The 27,165-nt window shown below is 31.8% G+C and overlaps 1 protein-coding gene across 2 annotated transcripts; it reads right to left on the reverse strand.

Moving 5' to 3' along the window:
• Nucleotides 1-212: 212 nt before the first annotated feature.
• On the reverse strand, nt 213-27,142 carry LOC134690845 (dynamin-1-like protein). Of its 2 annotated transcripts, none has more exons than XM_063550962.1 (16): nt 26,936-27,142; nt 24,775-24,925; nt 23,867-23,988; nt 23,041-23,290; nt 22,478-22,626; nt 12,425-12,529; nt 9,650-9,763; nt 9,015-9,106; nt 8,369-8,489; nt 7,941-8,087; nt 6,259-6,351; nt 5,506-5,676; nt 4,926-5,099; nt 4,602-4,662; nt 2,096-2,307; nt 213-1,426 (listed from the first exon to the last, which is right to left on the reverse strand). In XM_063550962.1, the coding sequence occupies exons 1-16, from the start codon at nt 27,035-27,037 to the stop codon at nt 1,370-1,372; spliced, it is 2,121 nt and encodes a 706-aa protein (XP_063407032.1). In that variant the 5' UTR covers nt 27,038-27,142; the 3' UTR covers nt 213-1,369. The 2 variants fall into 2 exon arrangements, with proteins under 2 accessions (XP_063407032.1, XP_063407037.1); XM_063550967.1 differs by having other exon boundaries at nt 23,041-23,286; nt 23,863-23,988.
• Between the last annotated feature and the right edge of the window lie 23 nt (nt 27,143-27,165).

The raw sequence follows: 27,165 nt of genomic DNA on the forward strand, positions 1-27,165 counted from the left end.
ATCAATACCAACCTTCCTTTTGTGGTCATAAACCTTGTGTTAAAATTTCATAGATTTCTATTCACTTTTACTAAAGTTAGAGTGCGAAAACTAAAAGTATTCGGACGACGACGACGACGACGACGACGCCGCCGCCGCCGCCGACGACGACGACGACGACGACGACGACGACGACGCCAACGTGATAGCAATATACGACGAAAATTTTTTCAAAATTTGCGGTCGTATAAAAAAATCAATCATAATTGTAGTACTTTTAAATTTACAGCACAGAACTTTCTACCATAAATGCATTCATGCTCTTGTAGCACTTGGTCAATCTGATACAGCACACGTATCCACACTCAACTTTAACAAAATATTTTCTTCAATGGTATAAAAGACAAGTTTAGTGACGTAACATTAAGGGCCATAAGCGGGAAGTACTTTTGTTTCATGTCCAAATGCTTGTTTTTCCAGATTTAAGCATATAGAAATTTGACAGAAAAACAGGAGTTATTCTAATTTTCACATACTTTGTATTATGATGTTTTCATTGTTGAAATGTTTTGAGAAATTATACGGATTTTCAACATTTTGCAGGAATGTAGATTATAAAGTATTAATTCAAATTATGAAAAGAAAAGCTGGGGTTACTGACCATTTATTCTATTAATTTGAAAAAGCCAGATGATATGAGGATAAAAGATGGTTTAAATGACATACAAATAAACTTTGTAAAACTACAATTACCTAAATGAATTATCTCCCTTGTTTAGGTCATACAAAAATCAAGCTAACCCTCACATCACAACACTTGTAAAAGGTGAAAGATAATAATTTCTTAATGATAAAAATTAGTACCCACAACAATATTAATTACAATTACAAAGCTTTGGGATAAACAAACAGAAACAATATGGGATTTGTTATGCACATTCTAGTTGGACATTGTTCACAGGTTCATTGCATCAATTCCATGACACAATGTAATACAACTTTATGCACTAGGATGGACTCATCTTTGGTAATCATTTAGAATGTTTAGATTTAATAAAATGGAAATAATAACTTTGCATTTTAGTATTTACCGATTCTAAGATTGCAAATAATAGTTTACTAGTTTTATTTTCATTGGAACAGCAAACTCAAATCTCTGATTTAATGCATGAAAATATAAAAAAAACAACATTAATCTTCAATAAAGCTGTCCATTGGTATCATAAATATGTAAAATTAGTTATTCCAGAAATACAACATTCAGATACATTTACAACGCTCTTCTCTGACTCCAACACAAACTTATAACTGGACCCATATCTGTAATCATTGTAATTCTAGTTGCAAGTTTATTTATAAAGTTCAGGGCTTAGTATATAATATTCATGAATCACCACAGATGAGTTTCTCTAATTTCTCCAATTATATGACTAGCTCTCTGTAATGCCTGAAATATAAAATACAATTCATACTTAAAAGTTTTCTAAATTCAACGAAAATATTTTAACACAATACATATATTTTTCAGTAGCGTTCATGTCATTACCAATAAGTACAGTTTCATTGTATTTCTATAATTTTTATATATTTTTATATAATAAGACTGGTATTTTTTTATATGTATTATTTCCACGGTCCACTGAACATAGAAAATATAGTACTATGGACATATTCTTGTTAGTCATTCTTATGCCTAAGGATTGCACAGGGTGTGTTTATTTTGCTGAATATTAACAAAAAATTATAAAATCAAACTGTAAGCTATACTATAATTATACCCCTGCATCTCAAATTAACATTCAAATATGCATGTACTTCCTACATACAGGAAATGATTGCATATCAACATACACATCTACATGTTGGAATTGTCGTAACAATGTTGGTGCTGGATATTAAAAATTTCTAAAGTTGAAAAGGGGCATAATTCTAAATAATTCAATGGAACGTCATACCCATATGTACATCAGCATATAAGGATAATATAATATTGTGCTAAGGGCCAATAACTCTGGATAAACTAAACAGAATTAAAATTCATCTAAGTTAAAATTTACTATTTCTAAGTGATATACAAACAATGCATATATCTCCTCCTCAGTAATTGTAAATTTACCTGTGTCATTTCTTGTGCCTCTTTTCTCCTAGTAGCCATGTGTTCTGATTCCTCTAATAAATAATCTATTTCTTCTTTCTTGTATAATTGACTAACTAATTCACTTTGTAAATTGTCTTTCACATGGTTTACCAAGAAATGCATTATAGCTTTTGGTACATTATCTTGTATATTCTTTTTGACTATTAGGAAATAACTGTGTATTAATCTCTCTGAAACAATAACAAGTAAACAGATAAGTAAAACTTGTTATGATAAAACTTGTATAAGATTATAAGCTTGTACCATATGGGTACTCAAAGCAGTTAGTTTGGTAAAGACCATATTTGGCCCTGAATGATAAGTCTATATTTTGAGGAGAAACTAGATATCATTGAGATGGGAGCCATCTCTGTGGGCCCCGCTGTCAATAACGTGGGGTAAATAAGTTGTATGGATAATCTGATATGAAGCATTATTTGAAGTTATTACATAGTCTCACGTGTGATTTTAAGTTAAAACTGATAAATATTCTCAACTTACTTTCATAGTATAATAGTGATATGACTGCATGATGTGAACTCATTGTTGACTACTCTAAGGTGACTTCTGGATATATGGATTGATGTTTGAACAATATGTTTAAAGGTGCTACCCAATTGATATTTGTCACATATTTTTAGAATTATGCCTTCAATATATTATGACCCACCAAGTATAAAGTATAAAATATAACGGTTCTCAAGAGGTAGAGCAGACACAATTTGTTAAGAACAACGAAGGGATGGACAGACCGACGGACTGACCTTTGACCTAGGATGCATACATTATGACACATTCTCTGGTGTTGGTTAATATATATGTTAAGTTGAAAATGTTTGTCAGGTATAAAGTATTAAATAATAACAGCTGTCCTCTTAAAATATAGTGTGGATCAAATTTGTTAGCGATGGACAGACCAACAGACAGACAGACCTTTGAACTAGAAAGTGGTACATACATCATGACACACCCTCTGGTGTTGGTTAAAATGGATGTCAAGTATAATATTTGAATCATAACATTTCTCAAGATATAGAGCGGACACAATCTTCACAACAGGACACGGGGTTGTCAACTGAAACCAAAGTTTTTTTGACGTTGACCTTTGACCTAGGAAGTTGTACATACATCATGACACGCCCTCTGGTGGTGATTAAAATGGATGTCAAGTATAAACTTTGAAATCATAACGGTTATCTAGATATGGAGCGGACACGATCTTCACCACAGGACACTGGGTTGTCAACTGAAACCAAAGTTTTGACCTTGACCTTTGACCTAGGAAGTTTTACATACATCATGACACACCCTCTGGTGTTGGTTAAAATGGATGTCAAGTATAAACTTTGAAATCATAATGGCTCTAAAGATATAGAGCGGACACAATCTTCACCACAGGACACAGGGTTGTCAACTGAAACCAAAGTTTTTGACCTTGACCTTTGACCTAGGAAGTTGTACATACATCATGACATACCCTCTGGTGTTGGTTAAAATGGATGTCAAGTATAAACTTTGAAATCATAATGGCTCTAAAGATATAGAGCGGACACGATCTTCACCACAGGACACAGGGTTATCAACTGAAACCAAAGTTTTTGACCTTGACCTTTGACCTAGGAAGTTGTACATACATCATGACACACCCTCTGGTGTTGGTTAAAATGGATGTCAAGTATAACTTTGAAATCATAATGGTTCTCAAGATATAGAGCGGACACGATCTTCACCACAGGACACAGGGTTGTCAACTGAAACAAAAGTTTTTTTGACGTTGACCTTTGACCTAGGAAGTTGTACATACATCATGACATGCCCTCTAGTGGTGGTTAATAAACATGTAAAGTATAAAGTATGAAATCATAATGGTTCTCTAGATATGGAGCGGACATAAAGTGTTACGGACAGACAGACGGACAGACAGACTGATCACTATAGGGCGACACGCCTAAAGGCGGGGCCCTAATAATCTTTCAAGTTCTTAAATGACACATAAGAAAGTGAGACAGAAGTTTTGTGCAACTCTTCTTATAAAGCAATAAAACTAACAACCTGGATAGGCCATAAGTAGAGATTTTGGTGAAGTTCGACATAATTGTCTGGTTCCAACTAAATTCAGACCGAGGAACATAGGGAACAGGATAAATCAAACTAATATTCAAACATGTGCTGTATGTTTTCAATTAAAAAATATCAACTGAAGTTCTCTGTTTTCCTTGATTTTTCCTTGAAAATTAAAATATCTGTTTTTTTTAACCTCATGAAAAGAACACAAGCATGTTAGTTTTCAACAAACAGAAATATTCCTATATTTTAGCAATGATTCTTGTGATATTGTCCAATAAATTTTAATTTGAAATTCTAACTAGTAAAAGAATCCATTTTAGGACCTTATTGCACCTACTCCATGATTATATGATTTGTTTTCAAAATTACACAAACTTATCTTATATTATAGAACAAATTTTCCTATTAATAACCTTACCTATAACATCACAGTCCCTCTGTTCTCTTTGGGAAAGTTTCCTTGTATTTTGTTGACTTGGCTACAACAGAAAACATGATGAATGATTTGTGTCAAATTCATTTTTTTTCATTATTGAAGGTAGTGTCTCTTTTCATAGGCTCCAAACATTTGTCATTTCCTAGTCAAATAATTCTACTATCAGATTAACAATTTTTATTTATATTTACACCTAATACAAACATCCTGGATTCTGATTGGTTAATAGCTATGTACTTTTATTGTCTAGATAACAACAGATTTAAAAAGAATACTTAAAAATAGATTTTTGTTATAAAAGCTTACCACATTATCTAGTAAATTAATACCCCTCCTAGAATGAGCAGGTGAACCGACTACACTACTGGAAGCACTTCCTGCTCTGGATCCCTGTTCTGATGTACTATCAGCCTCAGCTCTTCCACCAGACATCAAACTACCTAACTTCCATCCTTTGGTTGATACCACATCATGTGCACTCTGAAAAAGTTGGACATTTGATTAAGAATATCTCATGATAATGTACCCTTCAACTGTCAACACTATACATGCATCAGTGTGACAATTTTTTAGTCTACTGATAAGTAAAATAAGTTTATATTCATGTTGTCCTTTAAATATAATATCGTTTTCTTTCAATTAAAAGTTTTTAGAAAATTATTATTTTATATTCTGTTATAAATCAGCAATTATCATTGTATTAAATTTCATGTTATTAAAATGCTCTACAGAGCATCTTTAAATGACCGTAACATTTTTTGTGTATTAGTACAGACAGTCTCAACCTTACATGCCATAATGGATGCAACTGATCTGCATAATCAAATGTCCTTCTAATAAGTTACCTTCTATACATGTATTCTCTGTTAACATTATTTCTACTCACCTGCTTTGGTCTAGAGTCTTGTACTTTATGTTGTTCGATGGATCTATGATGGTCAAAGGAATGACCTAAACTATTGCCTTCTGACAAAGCTTTGTGTATTAAGTGTGCTTCTGAAAAGTCTGGATGTTTTGTATTTATATAGGCTAACTCAATTGACATTAAATTTTCTACCTGGTAAAAGAAAACAAACATTTTGTAAAGTTATTACTATTTTTCTTGCATAGTTTTCATGTTAGTCATATTGAGTCAATGTTAACTTTTCATTTCCCTTTTTTTAATGTTGCATGGTTTCATGATAAATGTATCTTTCAATTGTACTATAAATCATTATTTACTTGTTCAAATAAAAGCATCTACTTAAAATTATGCCATACACAAGTTCTATGATAGATGCTTGTTTAAAATCAATCTGCTAACTTTTCAAGCATATTGAGATTATGTAGGTGTATATAAATAAAATCCTGCTTTGTTCTTAACTGGCATACTAAGATGAATCTTAAATGTGGTGATAATCTACCAGAAAATATTTTATCCCATCCCAATATTCTAAATCTGAGCCTTCATTCTAGTGGAGAAGCATCAAGTTTCAATTTTAAAGTCTTTGGCAGGAACTGTCAGGGGACATAACCCATGATATCATGTACTCTAGGTAAAGCTTTTATATCAGAAGATCATTTAGGTAATTACCGAGATGGAATATTGCTTTCTATTCAATCAACAGTGCCTTTTTTTTTTTTACTTTGTAAATCTTACCATTGTGTTAGTTGGAGGTAATCTTCTACGTAACAGATTTGTGACTACATCTACAATTTTCTCATGTAACTTTGGAAATCGCAGCATCTCTTGCTGTAATAAAAAAATATGAAAAATTTCCATTAATTATCTAGGTTAACAAGTACTGAGTAAAAGTGTAGAACTTATTTTCAGTAAATGTTTACTTTTAAAAATAACAAAATGGCAAGTAATTAGCCAGACACCTTTCAAAATGTTCTGAACAAAATGACTAGATTGAAATAAACATTAAAAGAACATATTTACCAAAGTAATCACACATAGTGAGACCTTATGCTGTCAGGATTGTTTCATTTATAGTAACTGCATTTACTCAAATTGAATACATGTATATCAATTTAAAATAACTTTGAAAATAAGGGTTAACTCCTTGCATAGATGCCAATCCCCTTTTGACACAATCAGTATCAATCGATCAAATTTTCAGTAATTTTGAAAACTTTTCAGTAATCATTCAAAAATGTGCATCTACCAAAACAATTACTGACGAATGGTTGCAAAGTGATGTGCAATAACATGTTTCATGCAACATGTTATCAGTACTATGTATTTCATTTATTAGTTGTTCAGACGGCATCGACTCGTTCATTTTTGTAAGAGAGAAAGCTACTTCCATAAAATGCAAGTTTGCCTCTTCGGAAGTCAGTTAGTTATCAAGCGATATGTCGATAACTCCCAATAAACCAGAAGCATTACATTGGCGTGTTCTAAATACACAACCAGCCTGGAAAAGCAATGATAAAAATCTGTGTTTTACAAGATTGAATGGAGATGAACTGGAATCAGTAACTATTTTACTTTGCTTGTAATAGCGTAGTTTTGATCACTTAATCAGAAAAATTACGGAAAAATTGTAATGGTTGGCATCTATGCTCCTTGCAGTCAGGGATTGATTTAAATATTTCAGGTTAAACCAGAAAAAAAAACCCACAAAATTATTAAGATTTAATTACATGTATATAATTGTTATATGATTTGCATATTAGAGAATATGTTGATATGATTGGTCCAGAGGACTTCCGGTAGTTAATTTTGACGTTTTTTTTTTCTTCGATAGACGACGTTGATTGAACTTATTTTCGTAACTAATGTAAACAAGATGGCAACGATGATATCAACATCGTTAACAAAATTTATTTTCACTGCACGTTTAATAAAATAATAAACACAAAAACATTCATTTGAATGATAATAAGAGTTTTTGCAGTTTATTATTCATCAGATAGCAAATTTCATTGCATACATACATATATTTGTGTTAACTTACAAATATATCCATGCGCAAGGCCTATTCAATGACATAAATATACTATTTAAGTGTGATAGAGGTAATGAGTGTGGAAAAATATGTCCCCTTTCTCCAATTTTAAAGAATTATAACGATTAAACGCCTTTTTAAAGGAATTTATTGGTGTAGAAACTGGACCAAGTCACTCACAAACATATCATAAAAGTCCTATGGACTTTTATTTGTTTGTGAGTTAATTGGTAGTTTATACACCAATAATCCTATAATATAACAGGAAAAAGGGATTTGATATATTTATAAATGGCAAAAAAATTCCTACATTACTTTGTAAATACTATTGGATTATTATTTAAACACATCAAAATTAAAACATTTATTCTATAAAAATCTATACCTGTGTTCCACAATGCTGAATAATTCTTTGCATTTCTTCATGAACTAGTTCTATACAACGTAAACTTGGCTCTTCTAATCTTTTCATTTGTCGCTTTACTAACAGTTCAAATGATATTTCAGGCACAAACAATGCAGGTCGTGGTCCCTATTAAAAACCATATAATTCTGAATACATTATAAATAATAAAATGTGTGATTTACAAATAAAATTCTGCTTAATGTAACAGAAAATAACTTTAAAAAAAACCCGTTTTGTTTATCTTCCATTCATTTGTAGTTGTTTAAAGCAAATGATATATTCTGCAGTCTAACTGCATAAACATTATCAGAAAAAAAATACTTGGATTACCATGAAAAAAAGACATAAAAGGGTATTAAAAATTCAAGTCTTAGATAACATAGCCTTAATAACTAAGTTTTACCTACTGTTGCATTCCTTATAGCTGTCAGAATATCAAAAGTTGTGAGGCCTCCTAAGGGATCTACTGATTCTAATGTTCTACCAAATGTTTCATGAAAGATGTAACAGATCCTAGCTCCTCCACATCTAAAATAACCAAAACAAGATCAATATTATTTTATTCTCCTTATAAATATTTAAAAAAAAAAATGGAAGAAATTTACTGAACCCCAAATGATAACGTTCAATGCCATAAATGTTGTCAGATAAATTGTTTAATTGTGTTTTGACCTTTCAAGAACGCTGGTTTTAATTTCAATATTATGTTAAATCTTTGGAATTCATTCACTACCAGCTTTGACACAGATTCATTAAATGCAAGTTTGGTTTATTATATTAACAAAAATATAAAACCAAACTAACTATTTATTTGCTGGATAATTGCAAATACCCTGTTGCCTTAATATTCCTAAAATAAGTTGAATGTCTAAAGTAATCTTTATCTTAACATAACTATCAGAATATAACTGCAAGTACAAAAATGACACCTTTTTATTTAAAATCATGTTAACAGTTTGCGCCACTGAAACTTATCTACTCCTCATCAATGCTCAATGGTTACTACTGACATAATTGATATACAGATATTTCCTTTGTTGACAGATTACTTACAATTCTGTGGTTTCAATATTTTTAGCTGTTCCCTCTATGGTATTACAGTAAGCTGCTGCAAATCTGGTGATAATCTGTAGTAATAACTGACTCTGAAAAATATCAACTTACAATTAATAACTGGAATTTAGTCAAAAACAAAACGGCTAATTTAAATGGTTCATAGCGGGTAAACCTGCTTTTAAATTATTTTCTGTATAATCTTCAAAATCTTGTCAGATATTTACTTTTCTGCATACTTTATTATGTTTCTTAAACTTTTAACTGTTGTTTATTTACAGTGTCCCCCTATATAATGCACAGGACCAATTTGATTGGTCAACAGATGAAAAAACTAATATTGCTTTTAAATTCAGGTCAGCATTAATTCACCCTTTCATTCTAATTTATATATCATTCTGTCTTTTAAATTACCTACACATGGCAGCAGAGGGTGTCAACTTATTGAATCTTTAGTGAGAAATAGTTTTTACCATTATGCTGCAAATCCCATTTATTCATATTCCTACATGCTGAAAAACATCACTGTTTAAAATATTTTTCTGTCAACATTCAAATGAATCCAACCATTAATGAATCAATCTATGTTTAATTGTTCTTTAAAATCTACCATACATCATTACAGAAAGACTTACTTTATCATCAACTGGTACACCAAATGAATTAAGCAGTGACTGAAACTGGGCAATCAATACATTCACTCTGGTCTTCAACTCTGGTAAACAGTCCCTAATGTGATGCATCAATAACTGTAATGATAAGAAATATATTTAATATTTTGGTCAAAGATGAATAACATGGACCTGTCATACCATAATAAGATCCGTCTGAAAGACGACGGGCGTATAAAAATGGCAAAAAAGACTACAATGACAATGAGGAGCAGCAAGAAGATAACAGGGAAAGTGAAGATGGTGAAAGTGACTCTACTGAAAGTTATGATCTAAATGAGGAACTAGGTGATGAAAGTAAGGATTTCATTGATGATGAAGATAAAGATTACATTGATGATGGAGATGAGGATTTCATTGATGATGAGGATGAGGATTTCATTGATGATGAGGAGGCCTCTTCTGAGAATGAAAATGAGGATTTTTCTGATGATGAGGACAGTGATTACAGTGAAGAAGACACTGATGATTAAACCTAGTTCAGCTTTTCAATATTTAGCATAAAAAACAAATATCATTAACATTGGCATATAACATAGAAGTCTTCAATGCAATATAAGGAAAGTGATATATGATTATGGGTTTTAGTAATTATATGGCTGATTTCAAAATTTTATAGTAGTTTGAAAGAAGGTATTTTTTTTGGGGTATATTGATTGAACCTTTTTATTGTTTAGAATATTCACAAGATGATCATATTGATAATTGTTTAGGAGACTTGATTTCCTTATTTTTTTCATAAAATGACACCCTTTAACATTTAAGGAATATTTAGTCACATGTTAGGATTTTTAAGTTGTCACTTGTTCACTTTTTATGTGCTATTGTAGACTAGTTATGTTTTATAACATTTTTTATTGCGCTCAACCCTTCCACCGAAACCTAACTCTATAAAAAAGCTGTGATGCTAAGGTATCATTTGTGATTTCAATTGCAACCAATTTTAACAAGAGTAAAACATCCTATATGCAAAAACAGTATTTGATTTTTATCCATAGCTTAGATAGTAAAAATGTTATCATAAAATGATATATGCCTCAGGGAACAGTTAGTATCTCAGGGACTGCTAATGTGCTTTCATCCTTGCAACCATTCAATAATAGAACAAACGTATGACATTTATTGAACCTATTTTTTACAAGAAATTTAATGTTTTAAATTGAACTAAAGATTTTACAAATTTTATGTTTTCATCAGATTTTATTAAGTATTATTTGTTACATCAATAGATATAAACAATTCACCAAAGTTTCATGGACATTGGTGAAAGCCTTTTCGAGTTATTGTCCGAAGTGTTAAAAATCCCCCTTTTTTTATGAATAAAGCCCCATAAATCAAAAACTTAAAATCTGAAATTTATAAAAAATTGAAAGGGAGCTTACATCAATAGATATAAACAATTCACCAAAGTTTCATGGACATTGGTGAAAGCCTTTTTGAGTTATTGTCCGAAGTGTTAAAAATCCCCCTTTTTTATGAATAAAGCCCCATAAATCCAAAACTTAAAATCTGAAATTTATAAAAATTGAAAGGGAGCTTACATCAATAGATATAAACAATTCAACAAAGTTTCATGGACATTGGTGAAAGCCTTTTTGAGTTATTGTCCGAAGTGTTGAAAATCCCCCCTTTTTTATGAATAAAGCCCCATAAATCCAAAACTTAAAATCTGAAATTAAAAAAAAATGAAAGGGAGATTACGTCAATAGATATAAACAATTCACCAAAGTTTCATGGACATTGGTGAAAGCCTTTTTGAGTTATTGTCCGAAGTGTTGAAAATCCCCCCTTTTTTATGAATAAAGCCCCATAAATTCAAAACTTAAAATCTGAAATTAAAAAAAAAACGAAAGGGAGCTTACGTCAATAGATATAAACAATTCACCAAAGTTTCATGGAAATTAGTGAAAGTGTTTTTGAGTTATTGTCCGAAGTGTGGATGACGGACGGACGGACAGAGGTATACCATAATATGTCCCGTCCCGGGCGTATAAAAACAATGACAAGATATGGCAATTTCAAAGCTGCATTTAAGTCTAATTTCAAATCTGCCTCATGCTCTATAATTCTTAAAAAAATGCCAACCTACAGATTTTATTTTGAGGTGGTTGTTTCCCTGTTAAAATGTTATGAAACAGTCATTCTAGTTGATCTATATGCATGAAAGGCTAGTTAAGGAATGCAAAGTTTTAACTTTCGTAATATATACATTTTCTCTGGTTACATCTTCTGACATCAGACTTGGACTTCTCTTGAACTGAATTTAAATGTGCGTATTGTTATGCGTTTACTTTTCTACATTGGCTAGAGGTATAGGGTAAGGGTTGAGATCTCATAAACATGTTTTACCCCTCCGCATTTTTGTGCCTATCCCAAGTCAGGAGCCTCTGGCCTTTGTTAGTCTTGTATTATTTTTAATTTTAGTTTCTTGTGTACAATTCCTAGTATAGTATGTTGTTCATTATCACTGAACAAGTATATATATTTTTTTAGGGGCCAGCTAAAGGATGCCTTTCGGTGCAGGAATTTCTTGCTGCATTAAAGACATGTTGGTGACCTTTTGCTGTTGTCTGTGCTATGGTCGGGTTGTTGTCTCTTTGACACATTCCCCCATTTCCATTCTCAATTTTATGTATGTATATGTGTTGGCTGAGAAAAACGTGTCTTCAAAATGTTTTACTCACGAATATACATATAGTAATATTGTGTATATCATCATTTATATATAGCTATACATACCCTGTTCAGAGTCTTGGCTAAGAATAATGTACCATTTCTATTTGCTATTGATGGATATTTTCTTTGCAGGAATGATGCCTCATCTGTTAAAGCATCTTTCATATCCTAAAACAACAGATTTACCTTTTGTTATTTTACCCCATTTGTTTGACATGTTCATATAATTTATAAAAAAAAAAAAAAGCTTACTCACTCAAGACATTTCACTCCTCTACTTTATCATCAAATAACAAAAATTTAAATGTTTTGCTTGTTTTCACATGACTTCTAGTCCATTTTGACTTAAACATTTTTTCTCAGAGCAGAAATTTCAGTAATTGATCAATAGTAGTATAAACAATATTTTTTCATTTTCACTTCATTGATGGCAAGATAGTAATTCACTTACTATCTCTATAACTACACATGCACCATGGAAAGCACATGTACCAAATACTTCAAATGAACCAACCAAAATCATTAATCTTATCACAAATATTCAAAATTAGTTACTGGTAGACACACAGAAATCTCCAAATCACCTCAATGTATTTATTCAAATCTCTTTAAAATAAGATTGGAGTGTAAAAAGATGTTAATGGCAAGGGAGATAACTATTAATAAACTGGGAGACAACTCTGTATAATGATTTGCTTCAATAAAATGCTTCAAAAATATTAACCTAAATTATATCAATACAGCTAGAAGTTTGGAATAGTTATTTGGTGCACTGCCTGAACATCTACATGTTGCAACCATGGGTAAAGAAACAAGATACCATTGAGATGGGAGCCATCTCTGTGGGCCCGGCTGTCAATAACGTGGGGTAAATAAGTTGTATGGATAATCTGATATGAAGCATTATTTGAAGTTATTACATAGTCTCAGGTATAAAGTATGAAATAATAACAGCTGTCCTCTCAAAATATAGTGTGGATCAAATTTGTTAGCGATGGACAGACCAACAGACAGACAGACCTTTGACCTAGGAAGTTGTACATACATCATGACACACCCTCTGGTGTTGGTTAAAATGGATGTCAAGTATAATATTTGAAATCATAATGGTTATCTAGATATAGAGCAGACACGATCTTCACCACAGGACACAGGGTTGTCAACTGAAACCCAAGTTTTTTTTTAAGCTGGATTTTGATGAAGAATTCTATTGAAAGTTATATCATTATATTCAGAATTGTATGGACTATATAGAAATCAAGTTATTTTGAAATTTCCTTCTTCAATGGACTTGTATTAGTGTTAAAAACATTTTGGATTCAGTGGAATTTAATAATTTTGTATTTTGAACTGTTGTTTAAAATATAGAAAGTATGCCTGGGGATAGTAATCAGAAAGGTGTTAAAACTGTACAAACAATGTTGGCAGCTAAAAAGCCTGGAGCTAAAGAATCTTCACAAGAAAAACCACCAAAGCAGAACAAACGAACTCATTCAGATGTAGCAGATGAAAGTTTGGAATGTACTGATAGCATGACTAGTATTCAAACTACTCTTAGTGAAATCAAAAAGGCCCTTCAGGTAACAGTTACTAAAGATGATTTAAGTAGTGCAATTAACTGTTTGGTTCAACAAAAAGACTTAAAAGATATTGTTACCAACATTGTTAAACAGTTATTATTAACTTTTGAAAAGAATTTCTCAGAAAAAATTGAAGCAAAAGTAAGGGAGACAACTGGAAAGTTACAAGATCAAATGGATTCTCTGATGATAGACAATGAAAACCTGAGAGAACGTGTGAGGGCAAAAGATAAATCTATAGAGAAATTAGAAGAACAAGTAAGTGATAACAACAATAGAGCTATTGATGCAATTAAGCTTGGAAATTATAATGAACAGTATAGTAGAAAGCATAACATCAGAATGCTCAACTACCCAGAAAGGCCTCATGAGGTATTGAGAGATGAGTTTGTTAATATGGTAAACAAAGAGTTAAAGGTAGACATTAAACCTGATGATGTACAGGCAATACACAGAATTCCTGGGAAAGAGGGACACATAAAACCTATCATTGTTAAAGTACGCAATACTGAACTGAAAATTAAAATTATGAGACAGAAGAGAGGGCTAAAAAATGACATCAAGTTCCATGATGATATTACACAGCGTAACCTAGGACTGATGACAAGATTAAAAAACGGTGAACATTTTGAAAACGTCTGGTTTTATAATTGCAATGTCTATGCCAAGCAGCAGGATGGGAGTAGAATTAGATTTGACTTATTTGACAATATTGAACAAAAACTGAAAAACAAAAACAAACCAGATGCTTCGCAGGGCGTAGCTTTATACGACCGCAGAGGTTGAACCCGGAACGGTTGGGGCAAGTATGGACACAACATTCAAGCTGGATTCAGCTCTAAATTTGGATTGTGATTAAATAGTTGACACAGCATAGGTTTCTGACACAGAATGAATGTGTTCTAATGAACTTAAAATTTTTGTTTTCTCTTAGAGCAATTCACTATGCTGTTCAATATTAATCCTCTCAAAAAATGTTTGAAGAAATTTTCTTTTTATTTATGATATTTCAAATGAGAAAAATTGAACCCAATTTTTTAATCACATCCCCCTTTCCCTTATTCCAAAACTAATCTCAATTAAAATATTCTAATGGAGTTTGCAACAATAACTACTCATTTAAATACATCATAAAATATTAAGATGTAAAAAAACTGCTTGTTATCACTGAATGGTAAAGATTATTTAAATTTATCAGTTGGTAGTAAAAAGTGAATATACATTGTATATTGTATATAACAAAGATTTAAGTTGATTCTGGACAAAGAAAGATAACTCCAATTAAAAAAAAATCTTGCAATAAGATATTTCTTGCTTACTATTTTGGACAAAGAAAGATAACTCTAATTAAAAAAAAAATTGCTATTTCACAATATTGTGAAATTAGGTATTTCTTGCCATTGCACAATACTGTGCAATTGAAAAGACTTGCTATTCCACAATACTTAATATAATAATTTTAGATCCTGATTTGGACCAACTTGAAAACTGGGCCCATAATCAAAAATCTAAGTACATGTTTAGAGTCAGCAAATCAAAGAGGCCCAAGAATTTAATTTTTGTTAAAATCAAGCTTAGTTTAATTTTGGACTCTTTGGACCTTAATGTAGGCCAATTTGAAAACGGGACCAAAAATGAAGAATCTACATACACAGTTAGATTTGGCATATCAAAGAACCCCATTTTTTCAATTTTTGATGAAATCAAAAAAGTTTAATTTTGGACCCCGATTTGGGCCAACTTGAAAACTGGGCTCGTAATAAAAAATCTAAGTTCATTTTTAGATTCAGCATATCAAAGAACCCCAAGGATTCAATTTTTGTTAAAATCAAACTAAGTTTAATTTTGGACCCTTTGGACCTTAATGTAGACCAATTTGAAAACGGGACCAAAAGTTAAGAATCTACATACACAGATAGATTCGGCATATCAAAGAACCCGAATTATTCAATTTTGATGAAACCAAACAAATGTTAATTTTGGACCCTTTGGGCTGTTAATTCCTAAACTGTTGGGACCAAAACTCCCAAAATCAATACCAACTTTCCTTTTATGGTCATTAACCTTGTGTTTAAATTTCATAGATTTCTATTTACTTATACTAACGTTATGGTGCGAAAACCAAGAAAAATGCTTATTTGGGTCCCTTTTTGGCCCCTAATTCCTAAACTGTTGGGACCTAAACTCCCAAAATCAATACCAATCTTCCTTTTGTGGTCATAAACATTATGTTTAAATTTCATTGATTTCTATTAACTTAAACTAAAGTTATTGTGCGAAAACCCAGAATAATGCTTATTTGGGCCCTTTTTTGGCCCCTAATTCCTAAACTGTTGAAACCAAAACTCCCAAAATCAATCCCAACCTTTCTTTTGTGATCATCAACCTTGTGTCAAAATTTCATAGATTTCTATTAACTTAAACTAAAGTTATAGTGCGAAAACCAAGAAAATGCTTATTTGGGCCCTTTTTGGCCCCTAATTCCTAAAATGTTGGGACCAAAACTCCCAAAATCAATACCAACCTTCCTTTTATGGTCATAAACCTTGTGTTAAAATTTCATAGATTTCTATTCACTTTTACTAAAGTTAGAGTGCGAAAACTAAAAGTATTCGGACGACGACGACGACGACGACGACGACGACGACGACGACGCCAACGTGATAGCAATATACGACGAAATTTTTTTCAAAATTTGCGGTCGTATAAAAAGGTCATTGAAATTCATTTCCTTATTTGATATATTGCTTAATGTTTCATCACTGTAAAAAATGAAAGATAGTACATGTAATAAGATTAAAACAATCTGGGCTGTGCATATTATCAATTTATTTACTTATAATGCATCTCTCTGAATTTGATTTAAATAATTTGAATTCATATTTGATTCAAAGTACTTTTTTTTATATATATAATTCTATTTATTTTTGTTTGTGTGAACCCTTCTTAATTTGAAGATAACTGTATATTTATTGAAGGGAGATAACTCAAAAAAAAAAAATACAAATCAAAGGGAGATAACGAAAATCTTTTATTATTTTTACTTATCATGAATCTCTCAACTAAATATATATACTAATTAATACATTGTCTTTAGAAAACAACTATCTTTATATTGTAAATAATTAAATGCCATACTGTAAATGAAATTTTGTTGTACAAAAATGACTTTACAGGTATCTATGCCAAAGTGTCATCTTATTGTTGAATGTGTGTATGATTGTATAAACTATGATTGTGTATTGGTTTTTAAGTTAGAATTTATCTGCTCAAGTTTGAAATATTGTTTTGTTTTATATGATAATGGATAATATTGTAACAGTGTTGTCTATGAATGTAAGGGGTCTTTTTTCTAATTCAAAAAAGAGAACAGATGTTTTTGATTGGGCGAAGGGCAAAAATGCTTCAGTAATTTGCTTTCAAGAAACCCATAGTAATAAAGATATTGAAAAAAAATGGGAGGAGGATTGGGGAAATACATGTTTTTTCAGTCATCATAGTAACAAAAGTGCAGGTGTCAGTATTATGTTCAAATTAGGTCTTGATTTTGAAGTACATAATTCTATTATTGATATAGATGGTCGTTATATTATCTTAGATTTATCCTTGTCAAGTCAACGCATTACTTTTGTTTGTTTGTATGGATTTAATACTGATGAACCTTCATTTTTTAATGACATTTATAAGAAAATGGCATCATTTTCAAATACTAGCTTTTTATTATGTGGGGACTGGAATGTTGTACAAGATACAAACATAGACACTTACAATATTATTCATAATAGAAACCCAAACTCACGAAAAAAGATTGAAGAAATAGTAGAAAGTCTTGAGTTATTAGATCCTTGGCGGACCTGTTATCCAAACGATAGAAAATATACATGGCGTCAATGCTCACCCATAAAACAAAGTCGGCTTGATTTTTTTCTAGTCACAGAGGATCTGTTTTCACTCATGAAAAATACTAACATTATTCCTGGGTATAAGACAGATCATTCTGCTATAACTTTCACCTTTTCTGCCAGTTTAGCAAAGCGGGGAAAGGGATATTGGAAATTTAACTCCCAACTGTTGCGAGATTTAGACTATATCAAAAAAGTTAAAACATGTATAAATGAGAGTATTTTAGAATATTATGAATCAGGCAACATAGATGATCTGTTAAATGTTAAACTCTCATGCAATGATCAAGTATTTTTTGAGTTGATAAAAATGAAAATTAGATCTTTGTCTATTGGTTACAGTATTCAAAAAGCTAGAGAGGAAAAAGCTGCAACACTTTTACTGGAAAATGACATTCAAAGTTTGGAAAATCATATGAACATATCTCCTGATGGTCAAATTCATGCAGCTTTAAACCAGAAAAAGTTAGAATTAGAAAATATAAGAGAAAGAAAAATTGAAGGTGTTTTTTTAAGATCCCACGCTAACTGGCAAGAGAATGGGGAAAAGTGTTCAGAGTTTTTCTGTAAATTGGAAAAGAAAATTTTTATTAAAAAAACGATAACTGAGCTCATAGATGAAAATGGAAAACATATATCAGATCAATCTAGAGTTTTACAAGAAGAAATGAATTTTTATAAAACATTATACTCAAGTAAAAATCTGGAATGTGATGATGATTCCTTTTTCAAGCACAATGTTAAACTCACAGAAGAAGAGAAGGATTTGTGTGAGGGTAATATTTCTTTTAAAGAATGTGCAGGATCTCTAAAATCTATGTCAAATGGAAAGAGTCCAGGCTCAGATGGGTATACTGTAGAATTTTACAAAGTCTTTTGGCGAGATATTGGACCTTTTCTTTTTAGATCATTATATTTTGGCTATGAAAATGGGGAATTTTCTAAATTTCAGTATCAAAGTGTCATTACGTGTATTCCAAAAGAAGATAAAGATAGACGTTATCTAGCTAATTGGCGCCCAATTAGCCTTATGAATACTGACACCAAGATTGCTTCTGCCGTTATTGCTAATAGAATAAAACCTGTTTTACCATCTATTATCAGTGACTGTCAGAAAGGCTTTATTAAAGATAGATTTATGGGTGAGAATACACGTCTATTGTATGATTTGATGCACTATTTGGAAAAGCATAACAAAACTGGTCTTTTACTACTAGTAGATTTTGAAAAGGCTTTTGACTCTATTGAATGGTCTTTTTTGAAAAAAGCATTGAAGAGTTTCAATTTTGGGCCATCTTTATGCAGATGGTTTGAAGTATTTTATTTGAAAGCATCAAGTTGTGTTATAAATAATGGCCATCTTTCAAGCTTCTTTAATTTGGAGAGAAGCTGTAGACAAGGTGACCCCCTCTCCCCTTATCTTTTTATTATAGGTGTTGAGTTACTTTCTATGAAAATAAGGTCAAACCCCAAAATAAAGGGAACTTTTGTTCATGAAAATGAATCCCTTTTGAGTCAATATGCTGATGACACTTTCCTTGTTTTGGATGGAACTGAAACATCTTTGAGGGAGACTTTAAATTGTTTCGACTCATTCCAAAAAGTATCTGGGTTAAAAATTAATTCTTCTAAAACTAAAGCTGTGTGGGTTGGGAATAAAAAGTATTCAGATCTGATTCTCTGTCCTGATTTAAATCTTCAGTGGTGCTATTCAAATTTTAAACTTTTGGGAATTGAATTCTCTTTAGATCTTGATAGTATGCCAGAAATTAATTTCTCCAAAAAGATAAAGGAAGTGTCAGGCATTCTTAAGAGTTGGCAACATAGAAAATTAACCCTAATGGGAAAGATTACTGTTATCAAGACTTTGGCACTTCCCAAATTAATTCACCTGTTGACTGCACTACCCAACTTGCCAGAATCAAAATTAAATGAGTTGAATACTTTATTCTTTCAATTCATATGGAATGGAAAACCTGATCGAATTAGACGAAGTACTTTAATCGGAGATATTCCACAAGGAGGTTTAAATATGATTAATATACATTATTTTAATATATACCTTAAGATTGGCTGGATAAAGAGGTTTTCATCCAATTTATATGGTAGTTGGCAATCATTATTATTAAAAAACCTTGAACAGTATGGTGGAGAAAGGGTATTGCATTTTCAAAAGGAGAAACTCAGAGAAATCTCTGATAGTCTTAGCAATCCTTTTTGGAAGGATGTATTTTTTAGCTTTCATGTAGCAAGGCCTGCTACCAATATTTCTGTTCAAGATATTTTGTCATTAGATATTTTAAATTTTGCACCTCTAGTAGATTTTCCGTATTTTATTCAGTGGCATAGAAGGGGAGTGCAGTCTTTGTTTGACCTTATTAACTTAGAGACTAAGGACTTTTGTAATTTTGATCAGATAGGACCAAGACTTCAAACAAATAATTTTTTAAAGTATTATGGTCTCATTGCTAACATTCCAAAGTATATGAGAGAATATATTAAAGAAAAGATTGCTCATGTAAATTTTGAAACTTTTAACTGTATTGATATTTTTTTGGAAAGATTATTGTGTAACAAAAAGGCAAAGTTTGTATACAAAGATCTTGTTGACAGAAATGTGCAACTGCCAACAGAAAAGTTCTTACAATGGGAGGAATCACTAGGTATTGAAATCGCAGATTGGTCAGAATATTATGTTATTTTAAGAAAATCATGTAAAGACACTTATTTAAGAACTTTTCAATATAAATTTTTACATAGAATAATTGCAACTAACACTTTCTTATATAAAGTTAAACTTAAAGATTCAAAGCTTTGTACTTTTTGTAAGGTTTCTGATGAAACCATGGAGCATTTATTCTATGAATGTCCAATAACACATTTTATATGGCAAACTTTTTCACAAAAACTGAAAAGATATTTTGTGAACTTTACATTATCTAAGAAGCACATTTTTCTTGGTCTTCAAAATGAGAGTTTACTGTTGAATTTGATTATTATTATTGCAAAGAACTATATATACAAATGTAAATTGTATGAAAAGAAACCAAGTATTATAGGGTTATTAGCAAAAATAAGAAAATATCAGGAAAATGAACATTATATAGCAAAGAAAAATGGTACCACACCTTATTTTCAAAAATTCTGGGCCCCATTAGATTACATTTTTACTGATTAGTCACCATTACTTTTGATTCAAATCATATAAAATAAAAAATGAAACTTACAGTTCATAAAGAGCAGATCTTAACAAAGATAACATTTTTCTTTGCAATACACAAGTTGATTTATGTTATGTTAATGCAAGTGCGAGAGTGTGTGTATGTGTGTGTGATTGTTTCTTTTCCACTTTTTATTATAATGTTAATATTTAAATAATATATATTCACATTAGAAGAAAAAAATGTAGTCAATTTTTTGTTGTATATATATATATCAAACCTCTTAACACCATAGTCAGGTGGTGATGTAAAGGGATTGTAAAAGCCTGACTACTGAAAAAAAAAAAAAAAAAAAAAAAAAAAAAAAGTTTTTTTTTACCTTGACCTTTGACCTAGGAAGTTGTACATACATCATGACACGCCCTCTGGTGGTGGTTAAAATGGATGTCAAGTATAAACTTTGAAATCATAACGGTTATCTAGATATGGAGCGGACAAGATCTTCACCACAGACACAGGGTTGTCAACTGAAACCAAAGTTTTTGACCTTGACCTTTGACCTAGGAAGTTGTACATACATCATGACACACCCTCTGGTGTTGGTTAATAAACATTTTAAGTATAAAGTATAAAATCATAACGGTTATCTAGATATGGAGCGGACACGATCTTCACCACAGGACAAGGCGTTGTCAACTGAAACCAAAGTTTTTGACCTAGGAAGTTGTACATACATCATGACACACCCTCTGGTGTTGGTTAAAATGGATGTCAAGTATAAACTTTGAAATCATAACGGTTCTCAAGATATAGAGCGGACACGATCTTGACCACAGGACACAGGTTTGTCAACTGAAACCAAAGTTTTTTTACCTTGACCTTTGACCTAGGAAGTTGTACATACATCATGGCAAGCCCTCTGGTGGTGGTTAATAAACATGTAAAGTATAAAGTATGAAATCATAATGGTTCTCTAGATATGGAGCGGACACAAAGTTAAAGTGTTACGGACGGACGGACGGACAGGCTGATCACTATAGGGCGACCCGCCTAAAGGCGGGGCCCTAATTAAAGAATGGATTGATTGATGATTATTGAATAATTAATAAATAATTGCAAAGAAGCTAAAAAATAAAATAGACCACTTTCAAATAATATTCTTCACCAGAAAATTTGCATACCTTTATGACATAATTTACAGGGCAGAGGGGCCACATGTATCCCTTCACTACTAAAGTTTATCAAGTGTCTTCATGATTGTCACTATGCAGGATAAACTAATCATAATGTTTGTTCCGTGTGTACTTAATCACAATTCCCTAATGAAAGCCGTGCTGATTATCACTTATAAAAAAAATTCAGAACAATTCAAGCAATATAGTATCACATTTTTTTCAAATACTTGCTTGATATGACAAGGAAGTGACAATTAAGATATGAATGATCAATAACTCTATTAAATGTACATTTTACCTTTCTATGATTAATGTCAGCTTGACTTCTGTTGACAACACCAATAATACCAAGTTTAACAGGAATGACACGACCACATAAAGCTTCCATTGCATCTGTTCCATGATCCATTAAATCTAATTTGGTTATTACTGCTAAAGTTCTGCGACCTTCAAAATATGATCACTATAAATGAATAGCTTTAAGATATTGAAACATTGAGTTCTGATACTGTGGTTCTAAAAAAATTGACTAACATCAGATTTAAATCTCGAAAAGGTTTCATAACACTATACATGGCACGACAGGTTTTTATGGGTTTCCCATAGAGTTTCATGAGTTGAGACAGTTCAAATTTGATAGTTTTGATGGTTCAATCAAAGTTTGTAAAATACATTCAATCAAAATTTATTTTAATCCCTTTTGTCTAAAAGCAATTAATTATCTGACTAACAAAGACTTCATATTGATGGTGTCTTGTTTTAACAATTTTAATCTTACATTTTCATTTGAAAAACAGTTAATCCTTTAACCTACATGTAAGTGTGTCTAAGGTTGAGGAAGAGGCACACTTTTTCCCTTACCATCAGGATCTATATCTTTTGCAAGTTTCAATGACTCTGAAGTGGCCATATCTGTATTAGCTGCTGTTACTGCAAGTATTATAGAGTTTGGATTGGTGATGTATTTATGACTCAGCTCTATAATCTGGTCCTCAATATCCTCTGGCTGGTCTCCAACAGGAACCTTAGTCAGTCCTGGGAGGTCAACTAATGTCAAATTTACAACCTTTGGTGAAAATATCTTTAAACTTATAGGCTCTGGACAAACTCCCTGTAAATATAAAGAAATACTTTCTTTAACATTTAATCTGCTGTAACCTGTCTTAAAACTAAGCTTCTAAAAGAGCAAAGTCAATTCTCTAGGGCTACAATCACACCACACTCGAAAAACATAAATTTCAGATTTATATCTTACAAATACTAGCTACTTTGTTTTTGTTGTCTTTAAATCTCGATTTTTTTCTCTCCTTTATTTTCTTTTTTTCTATTATCAATCTTTACTTATCATCATATTAATTATATAAATTCAGACATTGCTATTATATTCCTTTGATATAAACTTAAACACAACTTTCAAGATTTGTATGCACACATCTATTTACAATGCATTTTTCCATAGAATATATAAAGTTTAAAGGGACACAACTTCTTTATAATCAATCTATCCAAACTGATTTTCAAACGTGTTCAAGTTCCAAGGCATTACTGATATGAACCTTTGACATAAATTTCATAAAAATCTTGCAAGAATGGTACCTGTGAAAGCATTTACAAGACAATTCAGATGAAGAAATACTCATAAAATAATTTCCTTAATAATCAACTAAATAACAAAACATAAACTTGCCTTATTAGTTCCACCCATTCGATCTGTCTCATTTTCTATTTCCTTTCGAACCTCATCAAAATCTGTGTAAATTTTGTTCTTTGTGTGTAGAAACTTGGCCCATTCTTCAGCTTTTATTGCATCTGCAATTAACAGGTAATATGAAATATACAATGAAAGACTTTTTGCTTAGAACTATTGCTGTCATCTTAAAACAGGGTTCTTGCTAAGGATTTTTGAAGGTGAGTCCAGGGACTCATCGTTTTTAGCCATGGTGAGTCCAACAGCAAGAAGAAAATATTTTATTGCAATATAATGTAATATTTTGGTCTCCATGGCCTAACAGAGCATTAAAATGACCTTAAATTCAGATCACTTTTAAACTTATGCTATAAAATGATGACATTTGTGTATAACTTTGTTCAGTTTATACAAAATATTTCAATCTTGATGCATCTGTGGACTCGGCAGTTTCGAAAATGGTGAGTCCAGACAGATTTTTATGAGTCCAGGACTCATGGACTCGCCTTAGTGAGAACCCTGTTAAAAATTTTCATTTTAAAAACAGTAGTGACCAAATCACACATTTAGGACACAATTCATTAATTCAGGATATAGAAGACAGAAGAGCAATGTTTCATATTATGTTGTATTCATATTTTTAAAAGTTTTTTGATAGCTTCCTGTACATGCATACAAAATTTTGTCATTTGACGCTCAACAAATAACAATCAATCAATCAAGCTAAGTTATAATATTTCAGATTGATTTATATGTTAATAATAATTAATGCACTTTGAAGAAAAATATACTTATAAATCCTTGTGACTAGACACATTTATTAACTGTTAGTTGGGTAAGCAACCTAATTTAGAAAAAAATCACTAACATATGAAATGCTTCAATAAAAACAAATATTTGTTTGTTACCTCCACTTCCTTCCTGGAATCTTGTTTCTGTATCATTTTTACTAACATGTATCAGTTGTAGAATAAGGGGACGTCTTGTAACAATGCCAGTTCCTCTGGGTAGAAAATCTTTCCCAACTAATCCTTCAATCACAGAACTTTTTCCTGAACTCTGTAACATAATAATTATAGTTAAGAACAAATTACATCAGTGTTTTTTATGTGTACCACACCTCATTTTATTCATACATCAAGTGAGAACAGATTATCAATCTTTTCGGACTGTATCGTTGCTAAATACATGTAGTTGTCTCATCGGCACTCACACCACATCTTCCTATATCCAGCTAACGGAAATCTTCAGGAGCATCTGAATTATATATATAGGACCTCTAAAGGGAATCTGGCATCCCGTAAATGTGATTCCAAAGCCAATGACCTTGTTGTGTGGCACGACTTCTTTATCCAGTGAAAGGCTTTAAAACTATTATTCAATTTAACAGTTTAGCTTCAGAATGGCAGTTACACTTTTGTGGCTGTAATTATTTGAATAATGTGCATTTAATTGATCTAAGGGAAAGTCCCTTTCTTGTCATTTTCGGCTATGGGTACAGCTGACTAGTTCAACATTTTTTTACAAAAAAAATCATTTGATCACTGGATACATGGTCAAAAACATGCTAAGGCCTAAAAAAAAAATCTGTGTTTCCGGTACCATCATTTTGAAAGATAGGGTGGGTAGGTCGGAATTTCTTTGTTTTGACATTGTAAACGAAATTTGGAAAATTGTCATGGTTTTCCCCAAGTCCAAGTCCGTAATTAGTTTCAAATACCGGAAGTTGTCCATTTGCAATGTTTTTGAAGCATCTGCTGTGCAAATTTCTTGGATTTTAACCAATTGAGAATACCTTTTGACATTAATAAAATGTTTTACTGGCTTTCTGTGCCAGTGGAAGCAAGTTAGATAAATTATTATGTGGATTAACAGAAGCCTGTGTACAAAAACAGGGTCGATTAATACCATTTTTTTTTTTTTTTTGGAAGATTCAATAAAAAAATTAGGGTCAGGGCTAAAAAACAGGGTCAGTCAGGTTACCAGAAACTCACATTTTTTTTCCTCGGCCAATTCATTTGTAATAACAAGTCACTATTTAAATTAACATACCCTCAGGGATACTCGGTCATCCTGTAGTTGTTTAATTAAATCACCCAAATAATTAAAAAATACTTTCTGTTTTGATTGCAATGGATCGATTTAGACAGGTAATTTTTCAATATATATTAACTATTCGACAAAAACTGAGATACCCAGCATTTGCCCAGAGAGAACAATGACCTTCAGCAGGAAAATGTTCATTCCGAATCTATTAAAATAGGTTTCCAAGGTACATGTCAAGAGTAGAGTTCAAACACAATTGTGAATACATCAGTTTTGACATGCTATTGATCCTTGTAGACAAATTACTTGGACCACTAGGTGTGGGTTCGTGGTCTTGTGGTTAAGACCGATGGCTACAGTACTGAAAGTCCCATGTTCGATTCTCACTCGAGGCGTTGATTTTTCAGTAAATCAGCATACCTGCCAACTTTTCAAAATGCCCATGGTTTTTTATTTCGTGCAAGATGGATCTAGTAGTCCTACAAAAGCTCTAAGGGGGCCTTCAAATATATTGCAAATGTTATTTTTTGGCTTCTTCATACTTTTATAAGCTATATCCTTTAAAAAATTAGTTGTTTTGTTTAAAATTGTCGACAAAATTGATCTTTCAAAGTTTGAATTTGGGAGCCCTCATGGGGGAAATCCCCTACAAAGAGTGACAGTTGGCAGGTATGCATCAGTAGGGTGTGTAATTTTCACCCTCTAAAACACACATCTGGTATCCAGTGGTGGGATAATATTATAAGGGCACATCTCCATTAATTCTTAGGGAGTGTACATGGATCCTCTGTACCCTTGCAGTCAATCAAGGGGTGTGCGGAAACTGACAGAATCTCAAAGTACATACATATAGTGGCCACCAAGGCCCCTTCTATAAATAAAGACTTTTCCTCTTTAACCTGTATATTATTTTGGCAATATCAAAACCAGTCTTAGATTAAATTTTGACTTAATGTGTACTGTTAACTGATATTATCATTGATATTACATCAGAGATAAATAAATATTTTTAAGGGCATGCACCTGATTGCCTATCACAACAATTTGTGGAAGCTGAATTGTCTCTGAACCAACAGTGTTAAAAACATCTTGTAGTTTGTTGATTACAGGGATCAGCCCTTCCATCGTTGAAGGTTTACTTTCTATTTGAATGTCAATCGTCAGTCAGGGACATTTGACTTGTTTCGCTTTGGGCATAAACTCCAAAATTAGCTCCGGTACTTTTTTCAGTTCCGGGTTATGCGGTGAATACA

The sequence above is a fragment of the Mytilus trossulus genome, chromosome 1 (assembly GCF_036588685.1).
Source record: "Mytilus trossulus isolate FHL-02 chromosome 1, PNRI_Mtr1.1.1.hap1, whole genome shotgun sequence".
In the NCBI taxonomy this organism is placed as follows: domain Eukaryota; kingdom Metazoa; phylum Mollusca; class Bivalvia; order Mytilida; family Mytilidae; genus Mytilus; species Mytilus trossulus.